The 17,031-nt window shown below is 42.3% G+C and overlaps 1 protein-coding gene across 4 annotated transcripts in view; it reads right to left on the reverse strand.

Annotated features, from left to right (window-relative positions):
* LOC105495656 (centrosomal protein 89) overlaps window positions 1–17,031 on the reverse strand; it is a 96,416-nt gene that overhangs the window by 22,341 nt on the left and 57,044 nt on the right. For all 4 annotated transcript variants that reach the window (XM_071085977.1, XM_071085979.1, XM_071085980.1 and 1 more), the window contains 3 exons: window positions 15,973–16,153; window positions 2,159–2,326; window positions 722–863 (listed from right to left, as the gene is read on the reverse strand). In XM_071085977.1, the coding sequence (XP_070942078.1) occupies window positions 722–863; window positions 2,159–2,326; window positions 15,973–16,153 (491 nt within the window). The remainder of the gene's footprint in view (window positions 1–721; window positions 864–2,158; window positions 2,327–15,972; window positions 16,154–17,031) is intronic.

Raw genomic sequence — 17,031 nt, forward strand, 5'->3', positions numbered from 1 at the left:
TTTTTTTTTTTTTAGGGACAGGGTCTTGCTCTGTTTACCAGGCTGCAGTCCAGTAGTACAGTCATAGCTCACTGCAGCCTTCAACTCCCACACTCAAATGAACCTCCTACCTCAGCTTCCTGAGTAGCTAAGACTACAGGTGCATGCCACCACGACCTGCTAATTTTTAAATTTTTTTGGTAGAGATGGGATCTTACTATGTTACCCAGGCTGGTCTTGAATTTCTGGGCTCAAATGATCCTCCTGCCTCAGCTTCCTGAGTAGCTGGTACTACAGGCACACAGCACCATGCCAGGGCAATACAGTTGAAATTTTAAAATACAGATGGCTCTTGATTTACAACAGGGCTACATCCTGATAAACCCATCATAAGTTGAACAAACTGTATATCAAAAATGCATTTAATCCTGGCATTACAGCAGACGGTTCCCAACTTATGATGGTTCAATCTACATTTTTTCAACTTTATAATGGTGTAAAAGCAACGGGCATTTAGTATAAATGGTAACTTCATTATAAGTTGTAAGGAGCTCCTCAATTTATAATAAGATTACTTCCCAATAAATACGTCATGAAGTCGAAAATTCCTAGGTCAAACCTTCCATCGTAAGTCAGGGAGTGCCTGGATAAAGCTTTTAATAGATCATTTTTAAAAATACTCTTAAAATCACATTTGCGTATTAACTTGCAGTTTATTTGATGTAACCTTCAGGAAACTTACCAAACACATAAGACTGTCACGTTCCTGGGTTATATTTTCTGCCAGGCCAACAAGGTTTGCCAGGTACTGGTGAGCAGACATTTCATTCCCCATGGCTTTTTCCACCTGCTTTTTGAGGACCTCAATCTTCTTTTGAGATTTCCTAGAGAGTTACCCCAAATGGTAGAATAAAAACCCATTAGTTTACATGGCTAGGGCATGGTGAATAACCGTATTACAAAAAAGGCAAGTATGGTAGCATTTCAATATTATTCTTCAGCAACCTAAATCTTCTATTAAGTTTCAAGGTGAGAAGAAGTAACTGAATTTGAAACCAAGCATAACTGGTGAGCCCAACTTAAGTTAATAAGAGGAGTTCCAAATGTCTAACAACGAATAGGCTCTTTTTTTGTTTTTTTTTTTTGAGACACAGTCTTGCTCTGTGGCCCAGGCTGGAGTGCAGTGGCATGATCATGGCTCCCTGTAATCTCCACTTCCCAGGTTCAAGTGATTCTCATGCCTCAGCCTCCTGAGTAGTTGGGATTAGAGGCATGTGCCACTACACCCAGCTAATTTTCTGTGTGTGTGTGTATATATATATATATATATATATATATTTTTTTTTTTTTTTTTTTTTTTTTTTTTTTTTTTAAGTAGCCAGGGTTTCTCTATGTTGGTCAGGCTGGTCTTGAACTCCTGACCTCAAGTGATCTGCCCATCTCATCCTCACGAAGTGCTGGGATTACAGGCGTGAGCCACCGCACCTGGCCCATAGGCTCATTAAGTATTATTCTATTAACTATCTGGCTCATGTTCTAAAAGGCACTTTTGAAAAAAAGATCCAGAAATTCCAAAGTAGACTTTTAGGAAATGGTTAGGAAAGAGCTCCTAGAACTTTGAGTCTTAGGGTTATCATATGACTCTCAACCATATTTGAATTATAGACTTGAGAAATGTTGGTTAACACTGGTTAACAGAAACAATACTTATTATAGTCTGATATCCAGTAATTTCAAAACAGAAAAGTTTTATAGCGACTATTAGAAAAAGATTAAAATAAATGAAATAGAATATTCTTCATTTGTCTTTTTTCTTTTTTGAGACAGGGTCTCACTCTGTCGCCCAGGCTGGATTACAGTGGTGTGATTTCGGCTCGCCGCAACCTCCGCCTCCCCGCAACCTCCGCCTCCCAGGCTCAAACGATTCTCCTGCCTCAGCCTCCTGAGTAGCTGGGACTACAGGTGCATGCTACTACCGCCTGACTAATTTTTGCATTTTTAGTAGGGATGGGGTTTTGCCATGCTGGCCAGGCTGGTCTTGAACTTCTGACCTCAAATGATTCACCTGCCTCAGCCTCCCAAAGTGCTGGGATTACAGGAGTGAGCCACTGCACCCAGCCCATTTGTCTTTTTTAACTATTGAAAATAAAAGCAACTTAAAGGAAAAAAAGATACAAACCTATTGATTTTCTGTGCTCGTTCAAGTTCGGCTTCCAGTGCTTTGTTCTGCTCTGTCAAGCTGTTCTTCTCTAACAGCAGGCTCTTCTTCTGCGCTTGCAGGACTGTCAGCTTCTCCATCAACTCCTCCATCTCAGCCCTTTCTTTCTCTTCTTCCTTCTGTAACTGGCTGAAGGACAAAAACATTACAGGCTTGTATTCAGCACAATGAAGCTAAAATGGGGCAGTCACACAATGAGGCAGATGAGTGATAACAGCCCAGCCCTCCAGTCTCTGGGTGGGTCACTTGGAAGGCCTCTGTGGAAACATCTCCCCATCCTGGGCCCTAGAGGACCTGGGACCAAGCTGCTAGACCACGGGAGAGAGGGCGTGGCTGGGCACACACTGTGTGTGTGTCTGTGTGGGACAGGGTCTCACTCTGTTGCCCAGGCTGAAGTGCAGTGGCACAATCACGGCTCACTGCAGCTTCGAACTTCTGGACTCAAGCGATCCTCCTACCTCAGCCTACCAAGTTGCTGAGACCACAGGCACACACAATGGCTGGCTAATTTTTGTATTTTTTGTAAAGATGAAGTGTCACTACGTTGCCCAGGCTGGTTTCGAACTCTTGGGCTCAAGTGATCCTCCTGCCTTAGCTTTCCAAAGAGCTGGGATTACAAGCATGAGCCACCACACCTGGCCACACACTTCTTTGATGGTGATGATCTAACCTAACCTCTTTTTCTCCCATGGTTTTCGCTTATGTCTCTGTCTCTCTCTGTCTCTCTTTCTGTCTCTCTCTGTGTGTGTGTGTGTGTGTGTGTGTGTGTGTGTGTGTGTGTGTACACGCTATTCCTTCCAAAAAAATCTAAGATAGCTCTATTTTTTACATGGTTATAAATGCCAGATTAAAAAAAAAAACTGCTAAAACAATTTTTTCCATAATAATGTAATTATAAATACATGTTTTTAAGACAAAAGAAACAAAGAACAAAGTGGCACTTATTTTGTTGAACACCCTTCTGTAACTGGCTGAAGGACAAAAACATTACAGGCTTGTATTCAGCACAATGAAGCTAAAATGGGGCAGTCACACAATGAGGCAGATGGGTGTTACCGAATTTGCATAGAGAGTAACTGGGGATAGGGGCTGCATCCTCTACCAGCACAGCAGGAATACACAACAATGTATGATTTTAAGGTTTGTCAACTATAACTGTAAAACATACAAAATCCAGGATTCATTTCTTTCACTGAAAATTTACTTAACTATTATTTTATTGGATAAATTGTTGAACTGGATGAACGATAAAAGGTTAAAGAAGGATGTTGAAAATACCAAGGCTTCTGCTTGCAGCCAAGATAGAGTTACAGAGACCAGATTTACCCCTCAGCTAGAAAACCAGGCCAAACAGAAGAAACCACAGTTTTCAGACTTTGGACAACAGGCGAGGCAGGACTGTGATCCCGAAGGGAAGGGAAAACAAGGTGAGTGCTGCAACTGCTCCCTTCACCTTCCTGTCTGGCAGACACCTGCTGAGCCCAGGAGCCAGCGATCCAAGAGCAGGGAGGTCAAGGCAGCTGGAATCTCCAGGGCAGGGCAGAGGGCATTTCACAGAGGGAGAAAGGGTTCTGGAGATCTTGAGGGGTCTTTCGCTGGGTACTGATCTGTCCGTGTGTAAGAGGAAACTGCCTAAAGCCGAGGAAAGAAACACTACAAACAGTAGGCAGAACAATTTCTGACACACACAAATAATGGGAAATAGTTCATGCACCCACCAGTCAGAATGGAAAGACCTTATAATAAAAGAGTTATTGGATAGAATCCTTAAAGGAGTGTTACTGTCTTAGTAGTGGGGCTAACTTAGCCCTAGACTAGAGGTTGCTTTGGGCCTACCCTAACAAAAGTCAGCTTTGAAAGAATCCAGCTTAGCCACGTGCAGTGGCTCACGCCTGTAATCCTAGCACTTTGGGAGGCCGAGGTGGGAGGACTGCTCAAGCCCAGGACCTCAAGACCAGCCTGGGCAACATAACAAGACCCTGTTTCTACAAAAAAAAAAAAAAAAAAAAAAAAAAAAAAATTGAAAAAGAAAAAAAAGAAAAGAAAGTAAAAAAATAAAGAATCCAACAATTATCTAGTGGCTTAAGTATGCACCAGAATGAAATCTAACACTATTTAAAGCAATGCAATAAGTCTAACATCCTGCAACATAAAATCTACACCATCTAGCACCCAATCAAGCATGAGAATAGGCAATAAAATACGATCCATGATCAAGAGGGAAAAAAAATCAACAGAACAGATCCAGAAGTGAAAGAGATGATGGCATTGGCAAACAAACGTTTTTAGAAAAACATGCTCCTACATTTGAGAAAGAAGAGAAAAACAGCATGCTGGGGACAGAGATGGAGAATACAAAAAAAGACTCAAATGGATCTTTCTTACAGAGATGGGAAAAATCATTACGCGAAGTGAACAATATATTGGATGGGACTAACAGCAGATTAGATTGTAGAAGGATACAAGATTTGTGAAATTGAAGACATAGTAATAGACACTGTCTGATTGAAGCCCAGAGAGAAACAAGTGTGGGCAAAAAGTGAACAGAACAATCAACAGGACAACATCAAGCGGTCCAGGAGAGGTAAGAGGGAAAAACAGAAGAGAATGTTCAAGAAATAATAGCCAAAAGAAAGATTTCCAAACTTGATGAAAAATAAACACTGATAGCCCCAAGAAGCTGAATGAACTTCATGGAGAGTAAAGAAACCATGCTGCCCGGGTGTGGAGCCCCCCACTGTAATCCCAGCACTTCAGGAGGCCAAGGCAGGAGGCTCCCTCAAGGCCAGGAGTTTGAGACCAGCCTGGGCAACATAATGAGACTCTGTCTCTACAAAAAAATTTAAAAATTAGCGGGGAGCAGTGGCACATGCCTATAGTCCCAGCTACTTGAGAGGCTGAGGCAGGAGGATCACTTGAGCCCAGGAGGTCGAGGCTGGGGCAAGCAGTGATCACACCACTGCACTCTAACCTGTCCAACAGAGCCAGACCCTGTGTAAAAAAGGGTCTGAAAGAAAGAAAGAAACCATGCTAAGACATATCCCCGTTAAAATGCTGAAAACCAGTGACAATGAAAAATTCTTAAAAGAAGCCTCAGAGAAACGTTATCTTCAGAAGAATACAGATAACCGTGACAGCAGATTTTCATCATAAACGATGCAAGCCAAAAGCCTGTGAACAGCCAGCATCTTTAAAACTGAATGGAAAAAAACCCCACAAACTACCAAAAATCTGTCAGCTTGGAATTCTTCACCAAGTGAAATCATGTAATCAATGAAGTTTCATAATTTTCCCAACAGAAGTACTGTAAATCTTTTCACACCTATTTGTGAAGCTTTGTCAACGGTTCCTTCCTTCCTTCCTTCTTTTTCATTAAAAAAATTTTTTCTCATCATGATAGCCTATCATTACCTTAGTTTTCAAAATATCTTTTTTTTTTTGAAATGGAGTCTCGCTCTGTTGCTGGGCTGCAGTGCAGTGCCACGATCTCCGCTCACTGCAACCTCCGCCTTCCAGGTTCAAGCGGTTCTCCTCCTCAGCCTCCCAAGTAGCTGGGATTACAGGTCTGCGCCACCACCCCCAGCTAATTTTTGTATTTTAAGTAGAGACAGGGTTTCACCATGTTGGCCAAGATAGTCTCGATCTCTTGACCTCATGATCCGCCTGCCTCGGCCTCCCAAAGTGCTGGGATTACAGGCATGAGCCACCGTGCTCAGCCCCAAATACCATTTTCTACACGTTTTTTTCCTACAAAGAAATACAATTAATTTTTATAAATTTTCTGTTTTGAACAACTTTGCTAAAATCTCTTACTATTTTTAATGATTTGTAGATTTGTTTTCTACAGATAGAATTATATCATTTATGAATAATGACACTATTGTTTTCCCTTTTTCCAAACCTTCTAAGTTTTTCATGCCACGTGTGTCAGTTACCACTCGGTAGCCAGTGCTGCTCATGTTGTCAGAGGACAACCCTGTATTGTTTCCAATCTCAATAGGAAAGCTTTCGACATTTCACCAATTGGTGTGATCTTTTTTGTAGTTTTATTTTTTAATAGAACTTTAGAATGTTAGAATTTAATAAAAGTTTTACATCTACATTCATAAGTGAAATGAAAAGCAATTTTCTTTTCTTATACTATCACTGTTGGGTTTTGGTATCAAGGTTATACTAACCTCATTAGATTAAGGAGCATTAATTCTTTTTCTGTTTCTAGAAAGGTTTATGTAAGACTGAAATTATTTCTTCCTTGAATATTTTTAGAACTCTCTAGTGAAGGTATCTAGGCCCGGAGTTTTCAAGGGAAGATTTTTTAATTCAATTCTTTTAATGATTACATGACTATTCAGGTATTCTTTTTCTTTTTGAGTCAGTTTTAAGGTAAGTTTTCAAGAATTTGACTATTTCATCTAAATTTTCAAATGTATTGACATAAATTATTTCTAGGTGCACACAAATTTAAATTTGTATGAATTCTACTTGGTAAGTTGAGCCTTTTATCTTTATGAATCATCCTCTTTGCTTAGCATTTTTGTTTTGTTTGTTCTGTTTGAGACAGGGTCTCACTCTGTTGCCCAGGCTAGAGTGCAGTGGTGTGATCACTGCTCAGTGCAGCTTCAAACTCCTGGGCTCAAGTCATCCTCCTGCCTCAGCCTCCTGAGTAACCGGGATGACAGACAGTAAGCCATCACACCCAGTTAATTTTTAAATTTTTTGCAGAGACAAGGTCTCCCTATGTTACCCAGGCTGGTCTTGAACCTCTGGGCTGAGCCGTCATGCCTGGCCTAAGTAGTATTTTTTACACTAACATCTACCTTGTTAGAGATTAAGATTTACCATCTCAGTTTTGGTTTATATTTGAGAAGTACTGTTTTTCCTGCCCTTTTACTTTTGACCTTTCTCTATCCTTATGCTTGGGACATACATCTTAAAGACAACACAGCTGTGCTTTAGTTTACACAGTGACATTCTTTGTCTTTTAACTTGAGTATTTTGTCCATTTAGTGTATCTACTACTGGTATGTTTGGTTTTAAATCTACTTTTTACTTTTTGTAATCTAACGTTTTACTTTTTGTTTTCTATTCTCCCCTTGCCTACCTTTCATTTTCCTGCTCTTATTTGGATTATTTTTTAATGATTCTTTTTATCCCCATACTAGTTTAAAAGTTATATACATTGTTTCCAGAAATTTCATCATGCATATTTTCAAATTATAAAATTAGTCAACACTTTTATCCTCTTCTGAATGATATAAAGACTTTAGAACACAAACTCCATGTGCCTTGTGCCTGATTATATGTTGTTATTGTTGTGCCTTTTAATTTTATGTATTCTTAAATCCCCAAAGATATTACCATTTTAAAGACTCAATGTTCATTACATTTATCTATATATTTACCACTACCATTTACTTTCATTTTACTTTCTTCTTGCTTCTCAGGCATCCTGCCTGGAATCAACCATCTCCTCCTCAGGGGCCTCCCTTGAATACTGTATCTAAAGCAGTCCTCCTGATTGCAAGTCTCTCTCCATCTTATTATCCTCATATATAGAGAGATATATATATATAAATATTTATATATAAATACTAATATTTACTTATATAAATATATATACATATAATATATATATAAACAGAACATCTTTAAGAGTAAGAATTCTTAATTTTGGCTATTGTGTGTTTCAGTTATAAAAATTCTATTTGTTTCTTTTTCAAATCCACTATGTCATGTTTTGTAGTTCCCTGAAGAAATTTTGGAGCTTCTCTGTCTCAGACTCCTGGGCTCAAGAGATCCTCCCGCCCTGGCCTCCCAAAGTGCTGGGATCACAGGCGTGAGTCACTGCGCCCGGTCTCACCCCAGGACTTTCTTAAAACCCTTCCAGATGAAACAAAACACTTTTATGACCTGTGCTTTAAGGAATAAAGACCAGGGGCCAGGCGTGGTGGCTCATGCCTATAATCCCAGCACTTTGGGAGGCCAAGACAGGAGGGTCACTTGAGGCCAGGAGTCTGAGACCAACCTGGGCAACACAGCAAGACCCCACCTCTACAGAAATACTTAAAAATTAGCCCCTCAACTGATCCACCTGCCTCGGCCTCCCAAAGTGCTGGGATTACAGGCATCAGTCACTGTGCCCAGCCCCATTTTTCTTCTCTACTGTATTTTGACTGTACTTTTTCTGTTTAGATATGTTTAGATACACGAATACTTACCATTGGTTTATAGTTGCCTGCAGTGTTCAGTACAGTGACATGCTGTGCAGGTGTGTAGCCTTGGAGCAAACAGCTCCAGCATCTAGCCCAGGTGTGCAGGAGGCTATGCCATGTGGCTTTGTGTGAGTACACTCTGTGATGCTCACACAATGACGAAATTACATAATGATGAGTTTCTCAGAACGTATCCCCATTAAGTGACACACGATTGTGTTCTGATAGCCCCCTAGATGTAAGTAAAGAAGGTATAAAAAGTTTAAAAAGAAGTCACTAATGGTGAAGGCAGGAGGAGAAATGACCATTTTAAAATAACAAAGATGCCACCAAATCCTTTTTTAGTGGAAATTGGAGAAAGACTTTTGTGGCTCAGAATGAACTGGTTGGGGAGGGAAAGCCTTATGGCGGCTTTGGCTCAGCGGCTTTGGGCACAGAGTTCATAGGTGGGTCGAGGGTAGAGGAATGAGAAGGATGGGGCCGGGGATGTGACCCTAATGGGCTCTCCCATGGAAGGGGCGGTGTTTGGAGAGAGAATTTATAACATGGAGAGGGGCAGGAATTCATCAGAGCTAGAATATGTGGATTCCATGAAGACCTAGTAGAAAAATAGACAAAATGAGGAGTAGGAAATTTTTTTTTTTTTTTTTTTTGAGACAGAGTCTGGCTCTGTCGCCCAGGCTGGAGTGCAGTGGCTGGATCTCAGCTCACTGCAAGCTCCGCCTCCCGGGTTTGCGCCATTCTCCTGCCTCAACCTCCCGAGTAGCTGGGACTACAGGCGCCCGCCACCTCGCCCGGCTATTTTTTTGTATTTTTTAGTAGAGACGGGGTTTCACTGTGTTAGCCAGGATGGTCTTGATCTCCTGACCTCGTGATCCACCCGTCTCGGCCTCCCAAAGTGCTGGGATTACAGGCTTGAGCCACCGCGCCCGGACGAGGAGTAGGAAATTGAGTGTTTTTGTTTTGGCTACGGAAGCCAAGGATACCTTGGAGTGAGGCTCAAGGGAGTAGAAGTGCCCTCTGACAGCCTCCACTAGGCAGCCCCTTCCCATGCTGGCATCATAATAGAGATAGGCCACATGCAGAATACGCACTGATCTATCAGCAAAGCAGCTGCTGAACCAGCGCTCACACTGGGGGAATGTCTGGGGAGGAGTTTGGGAAAGGGTTATGCCTCAGGCAAAGGTGAGGTCGTGAGGACAAGATTTTTGTGCAGGGATAAAAAGGCTTATTGAACCTCTGCAGGGCAAGCCTTGAGGTGTGGCGTGTATGTGTTCTTTTGCCTACCCTGGTTGAAAGGAAGGCAAATAATGGGTATTTTGTCTTGCTTCCTCTGCCCATTGGCAACCCTGTTTGGAAGGAACAGTGACATGGGAAACGGCACAAGCTCATGTGCCTGGTGAGCTGTCAGTTGGCTTTGGGTTGGACTGGCGGTCACACCTGGAAGCAGAGATGGCTCTCTTTGCTTTTACTATTTTCTAGAAAGGCTGGGCTTACTCATGATGAAGGTGGGAGAAAAACAAGGTGTCAACCCACTTCTCTAAGGAAATTTAGCAAACTCTTTTGGGGAGAGCTAAAGATGTAGGGGGACAGGTTGTATCTACAAAGGGAAGCCTTTAACCTGGCTTTTGGGAGACTTGCATCCTAAAGTGAAGCTGACCATTGCATGCACCTTATCTATATACACAGAGGCCTGCTCAGCAGCCAGGGAGATGCCTGCACAGGGAACCACCAGGGCAGAAAATCCCTCAACTGACACAGTATACACCAAGTACCAGTAGTTCCTCTTCCTAAAATCAGAACAGATGACTAGATGTGAACAAGCAGCAAGGATCATTAGGTGTGGTGAAAGAAATTGCAACATGAAAGAGAGATCCAGATAAGCAGAGAAGCTCAAGGGAAACTGAATTAACACAGAGGACTAAGGAGGCTTTAAAAGAACAAAATGCCATGAGAAAAGAAAGTATAGCCACTAAATAAAAGCCAGACTAAACATGATTACCAGAATTATAAAAATATCACAAGGGCTGAAAGATATATTTGAGGAACCTCTCAGAACCAAGGAAACAAACGATTGGGAAATGGAGATAAAAGGTACTAGAAGTGGACAACCCATCCAGGAGGTCCAGCCTTAGATCATCAGGAACCTCAGAAGGATACGAGAGACAGCAGAAAGGAAGAAGTGAATAGCTGAAGGGCATTTGCAGACCTCTGAAGACCTTGGTGGATTCACTGCAGAGGTACCCACTGCAGCAAATGAAAAAAAGACCCCCACACCTACACATATCCTAATGAAATATCAGTCAATCAAGATTGATGAGATAGGCCAGGCGCAGTGGCTCATGCCTGTAATCCCAACACTTTGGGAGGCTGAGGCGGGCAGAATGCTTGAGGCCAGGAGTTCAAGACCAGCCTGGCCAACATGGTGAAACCCCATCTCTACTAAAAATACAAAAATTAGCCAAGCATAGTGGCACACTCCTATAATCCCAGCTACTCAGGTGGCTGAGGCACGAGAATTGCTTGAACCCAGAAGGCAGAGGTTGTAGTGAGCCAAGATCGTGCCACTGCACTACTCCAGCCCCTGGGTGACAGAGCGAGACTCTGCCTCAAAAAAAAAAAAAAGATAAAAAGATAAAAATGGTGCACCTATACAGGGCACTTATCATGAATGGAGCTTGCAGGATTGGAAGAAGTTGCTCTGGGTGAGTCAGTGAGTGATGAGTGAATGTGAAGGCCGAGGACATTACTATACACTCTCGTAGACTAAATACTGTACAATTAGGCTACATTTAAATTATTTTTAAAATTTTTTCTTCAATAATAGATTAATTTCAGTATACTGTAACTTTTTACTTTACAAACTTTTTAATTTTTTAACTTTTTTACTTTTTTATAACACAGTTTAAAACACACATTGTAGGCCGGGTGCGGTGGCTCACGCCTGTAATCCCAGCACTTTGGGAGGCCGAGGCAGGCGGATCACAAGGTCAGGAGATCGAGACCACAGTGAAACCCCGTCTCTACTAAAAATACAAAAAAAATTAGCCGGGCACGGTGGCAGGCGCCTGTAGTCCCAGCTACTCAGGAGGCTGAGGCAGGAGAATGGTGTGAACCCGGGAGGCGGAGCTTGCAGTGAGCCGAGATCACGCCACTGCACTCCAGCCTGGGTGACAGAGCGAGACTCTGTCTCAAAAAAAAAAACAAAAACAAAAACAAAAAAAAACCACACACATTGTACAGCTGTACAAAAATATTTTCTATTTTTATATTCTTATTCTCAAGCTTTTTTCTATTAAGAAAATGTTTAAAACTTTCTAGACATTCTTTAAAAAAATGAAGAACAAATGCCACAGGAGTCTAGGCCTGCAGAGGGGCAGGATAATCAATATCACTGTCCTCCACCTCCATGTCTCATCCCACTGGAAAATCTTCAGGGGCAGTAACGTGCATGGAGCTTTCACCTCCTGTGATAACAATGCCTGCTTCTGGACACCTCCTGAAGGAACCGCCTGAGCCTGTTTTACAGTTAACTTTATTTTTTCATAAGTAGAAGGAGTACATTCTAAAATAACAATAAAAAGTAGGGCAAATACATAAACCAGTAACATAGTCACTCATTATCATTATCAAGTATTATGCACCATCCATTACTGCACGTGCTAGGCTTTCACAGGATTGGCAGTGCAGTAGGTTTGTTTACACCAGCATCACCACAAACACAAGAGTAACGCATTGCTCTACGATGTTACAATGGCTATGACATCACTAAGTGATAGGAATTTTTTGGCCCCATTATAATTGTATGGGACCACTGTCGTATATGTGGTCCACTGTTGACTGAAGCATTGTTATGTGGTACATGACTGTATGTTTATGTAGTTATGACACGGCCACAAAAACACGTCGGTCGCTGGAGCAGATGTTTGAGAAACATAACATTATAAAGATGAACATGATTTCAAAAATATTTCCTTCCTCTATTGCAATAGAAGAGCACATGTCTGGAGACATATGGTGGCTCATGACTGGAATCTCAGCACTTTGGAAGGCCAAGGTGAGCAGACTGTTTGAGCCCAGTTCAAGATTAGCCTGGGCAACATGGTGAAACCCTGTCTAATAAAAATACAAAAAATAGTCAGGAGCTATGGCACGTGCCTGTGGTCCCAGCTACTTAGGAGGCTGAAATGGAGGATGGCTTGAGCCCAGGAGGTGGGGGTTGCAGTGAGCCAAGATCGCACCACTGCACTCCAGCCTGGGTGACAGAGGGAGATCCCATCTCAAAAAAGCAAAGCAAAGCACGAGTCTGGCCCAGTCGGCATGTAATAGTAGAGTCAAAACCACTGGGCTCCAGTAGTTGGAATCACCAGCATTTACTAAAGCACCAAGCTTCACATGCACTAGCTCATTTGTTGCCCCACACCAACGCTACGGAGGGAGAAGGAGGAGCTGGAGAGAAACAGATGTCAATAGGTCTATTCAGTCAACCATTTTGAACTGAAAGACTCACCGTTTAAAACATTTTTCCCCCTTATTACAAAAGTGAATAGGACACTTGGAAATATAAAAACATACAAGAGGCCAGGCTGGTGGCTCATGCCTGTAATCCCAGCACTTTGGGAGGCCTAGGCAGGCAGATCACTTAAGGCCAGGAGTTCAGGACCAGCCTGGCCAACAAAATACAAAACTAGCTAGGTGTGGTGGTACATGCCTGTAATCCCAGCTATAAGCAGGGCTGAGGCACGAGAATCGCTTGAATCTGGGAGGTGGAGGTTGCGGTGAGCCAAGATCGCGCCACTGCACTCCAGCCCGGGTGACAGAGCACGACTCTGTCTCAAAAAAAAAAAGGAAAAAAAAAATTAAAATTACCCATTGTGATGGTTAATTTTATGTGTCACCTTGGCTCAGCTGTGGTGCCCAGTTGTTAGATCAAACACTAGACTTTGCCGTGAAGTATTTTGTTGATGTCATTAACATTTACGGGCCGGGCACGGTGGCTCATGCCTGTAATCCCAGCACTTTGGGAGGCCGAGGTGGGTGGATCACGAGGTCAGCAGATCAAGACCATCCTGGCAAACACAGTGAAACCCCGTCTCTACTAAAAATGCAAAAAATTAGCCAGGCGTGGTGGCAAGCGCCTGTAGTCCCAGCTACTTGGGAGGCTGAGGCAGGAGAATGGCGTGAACTCGGGAGGCGGAGCTTGCAGTGAGCCGAGATCACGCCACTGCACTCCAGCCTGGGCAACTAAGCTAGACTCCGTCTCAAAAAAAAAAAAAAATTTACAATCAATTGACTTTAAATAAAGGAGGTTTACTCTCTTTAATGTAGGTGAGCCTAATCTAAGGCCTTAAGAGCAAAAACAGGTTTCTCAATGAAGGAGTTCTGCCTCAAAACTGTAAGATAGAGATCCTGCCTGGGTTTCCAATGGGCTGGCCTGCCATATGAATTTTGAACTTGCCTGCCCCTACAATTGTGTGAGCTAATTTTTAAAAGAAATCTCACTCTCTCTGTCTTTCTCACTAACCTATTGGTTGCTTCTCTCGAAGACCCTGGTTGAAAACACAATCTCATCTGTCAAAGATAATTTCTATTAATATTTTCCCATTCTGCCTATCTTTTTTCCATGTACTTACAGTATATATGTAATTTTTTATATATACACATATATAATTTTATAATTTATATAAGATATATAAATATAAATATATAAAATATTTATATATAATTATACATATAATTTATTATATATTAATTATGTATGTTTCCTATACATAGTTAATATATATACCATCTCTCTCTCTCACATACACATACAAGATTTTTTTTGACATGAGAAAATAGCCACTATATATATATAGTGTGTATATATATATATAGTGTGTGTGTATATATATATATATATATTTTTTTTTCCCCCCCACAATGTTGCCTAGGCTGATCTCAAACTCCTAGGCTTAAGCAATCCTCCCATCCAGACTATTACCAATTAGCCAATTACATACATACCATACATATGTATATATATATTTTATATATACACACATACACATGTAATTATACAAACACATACATTTATACATACATACTAGAATGATCAACTCATTTCACTTTGCCTAGGACATTCCTAGTTTTAGCTCTAAAAGTCCCACATCCCGGGAAACCCCTCAGTCCCAGGCAAACTGTTACGGCTGGTTACAGACACACACACACACACACACATACACCACACATTTCTTTTTTATTTTGAGACAAAGTCTCGCTCTTGTCTCCCAGGATGGAGTGCAGTGGTGCGATTTCGGCTCACCGCAACCTCCGTCTCCCGGGTTCAAGCAATTATCCTGCCTCAGCCTCCCAAGTAGCGGGGATTACAGGTGCCTGCCACCATGCCTGGCTAAGTTTTGTACTTTTAGTAGAGACAGGGTTTCACCAGGTTGGCCAGGCTGGTCTCAAACTCCTCTCCTCAGGTGATCCACCCAACTCGGCCTCCCAAAGTGCTGGGATTACAAGCGTGAGCCACCGCGCCCGGCCACCCACACTTCTTAAAAAATAAAATTGTAATCATTTTCTATGTGCTGTTTTAAAACCTAAACTCCTTACTTAAAAATATATTGTGGCCAGGTGGGCATGCCCCTGTAGTTTTAGTATTTTTTTTTTTTTTTTTTTTGTAGACATGTGGTTTCGCCATTTTGCCCAGGCTGGTCTCAAACTTCTGGGTTCAAGTGACCTGCCAGCCTCTGCCTCTCAAAGTGTTGGGATTACAGGCATGAGGCACCACTCTCAGCCCAGTTCCACTATTTTAAACTGCCTTTGGTTCTAAAATTAATAAAGGCCAAAACAGCATGAAAAAAAAAATCATACACAAAGTGCAGACTGCAGCCCTCAAGGAGAGCCAGGCACTACTTTAATTTACCATTTATTACCAAAGTTATTAAAAGAAAAAGAAAGTCAGGCTGGGTGTGATGGCTCAGACCTGTAATTCCAGCACTTTGGGAGGTGAGGCCAAGGCAGGCAGATCACTTGAGGTCAGGAGTTTGAGACCAGCCTGGTCAACATGGTGAAACCCTGTCTCTACCAAAAATACAAAAATTAGCCAGGTATGGTCATGCACCCCTGTAATCCCAGCTACTCAGGAGGCTGAGGCAGGAGAATCGCTTGAACCCAGGAGGTGGAGGTTACAGTGTGCTGAGATTGCGCCACTGCATTGTAGCCTGGGCAACAGAGTGAGAGTCCGTCTCAAAAAAAAAAAAAAAAAGTCCCATTCTCACTTTCAGACACCTGTGCCGCTCTGTTGTGCATGACCGTAGGTGAAGAAACCCAGAAAGAACTGAACTGAGCAACCTCTCTCCATTCTGCCTATAACCACAGGCAGAGTGACTCATTATACTTGAAAAGTCATTAAATCAGCTGGGCACGGTGGCTCATGCCTGTAATCCCAAAACTTTGAGAGGCTGGGATGGGCAGATCACTTGAGCCCAGGAGTTTGGGACCAGGCTGGGCAACACAGAAAGACCCTGTCTTGGGAAAAAAAAAAAAAAAAAAAAGGGCAAAACATTAAATCCTTACCTTTTTAATTCATTTACAATTGATTTATGAACTTCCATTGCGATTTTGCCATCCGAGTGTGTTTTGAGTTCTCGGCATTTGGCACGTAAAATCTCCAGTTGTTCCCTGTTCTCCACCAGCTCCTTTTCCTGGCCCTGGGTTTTCGTCTCCAGGAGCATTAGTTGTTTAGTCAGCTTAGAAACTGAAAATCAAAAGAGAAGGATAAAAACTTGGCACAGAAGACCTCTTAAAACACAATTATTGGCTATTAGGAAATACTAATGAGAGTCAGCTGATAAAAATGACCTTTTAAAGAGCTTCTGAGCTGGGTGTGATGGCTCACACCTGTCCCAGCACTTTGGGAGGCTGAGGCGGGTGGATCACGAGGTCAGGAGTTCAAGACCAGCCTGGTCAAGTTGGTGAAACCCTATCTCTACTAAAAATACAAAAATTAGTCAGGCGTGGTGGTGGGTGCCTGTAATCCCAGCTACTCAGGAGGCTGAGGCACGAGAATCACTTGAACCCAGGAGGCAAAGGCTGCAGTGAGCTGAGATCACGCCACCGTACTCTAGCCTGGGCAACAGAGTGAGGCTCTGTCTCAGAAAAGAAAAAAAAAAAAGATCTTTTGGAGTGTTATAAATTAACACCAAAGGCTTTGTCCTTAGATATTACTGTCCCTACTGGGCGCAGTGACTCATACCTGTAAACCCAGCCCTTTGGGAGGCTGAGGGGAGGATTGCTTGGGGTCAGGAGTTTGAGACCAGCCTGGGTAACAGAGTGAAACCCCATCTCTACATAAAAATTTAAAAATGAGCAGGGCATGGTGACATGCGTCTGTGGTCCCAGATATCCGGGAGGTTGAGGCAGGAGGACTGCTTGAGCCCAGGAGTTCAAGACTACAGTGAGCCGTGACTGGGCCACCGCACTCCAGCCTGGATGACACAGTGAGACCTTGTCTCCAAAAACAAAAACCAAAAAAGCCAAAAGAAATTACTATCTCTACATTAAGCACTCACTAAATATATCCTTTTAAAAATAAAATCCACTATAATATTTTACCAAAAATGATTCCAGTCTTCA

This window comes from Macaca nemestrina, chromosome 20 (genome assembly GCF_043159975.1).
Source record: "Macaca nemestrina isolate mMacNem1 chromosome 20, mMacNem.hap1, whole genome shotgun sequence".
Lineage (NCBI taxonomy): Eukaryota > Metazoa > Chordata > Mammalia > Primates > Cercopithecidae > Macaca > Macaca nemestrina.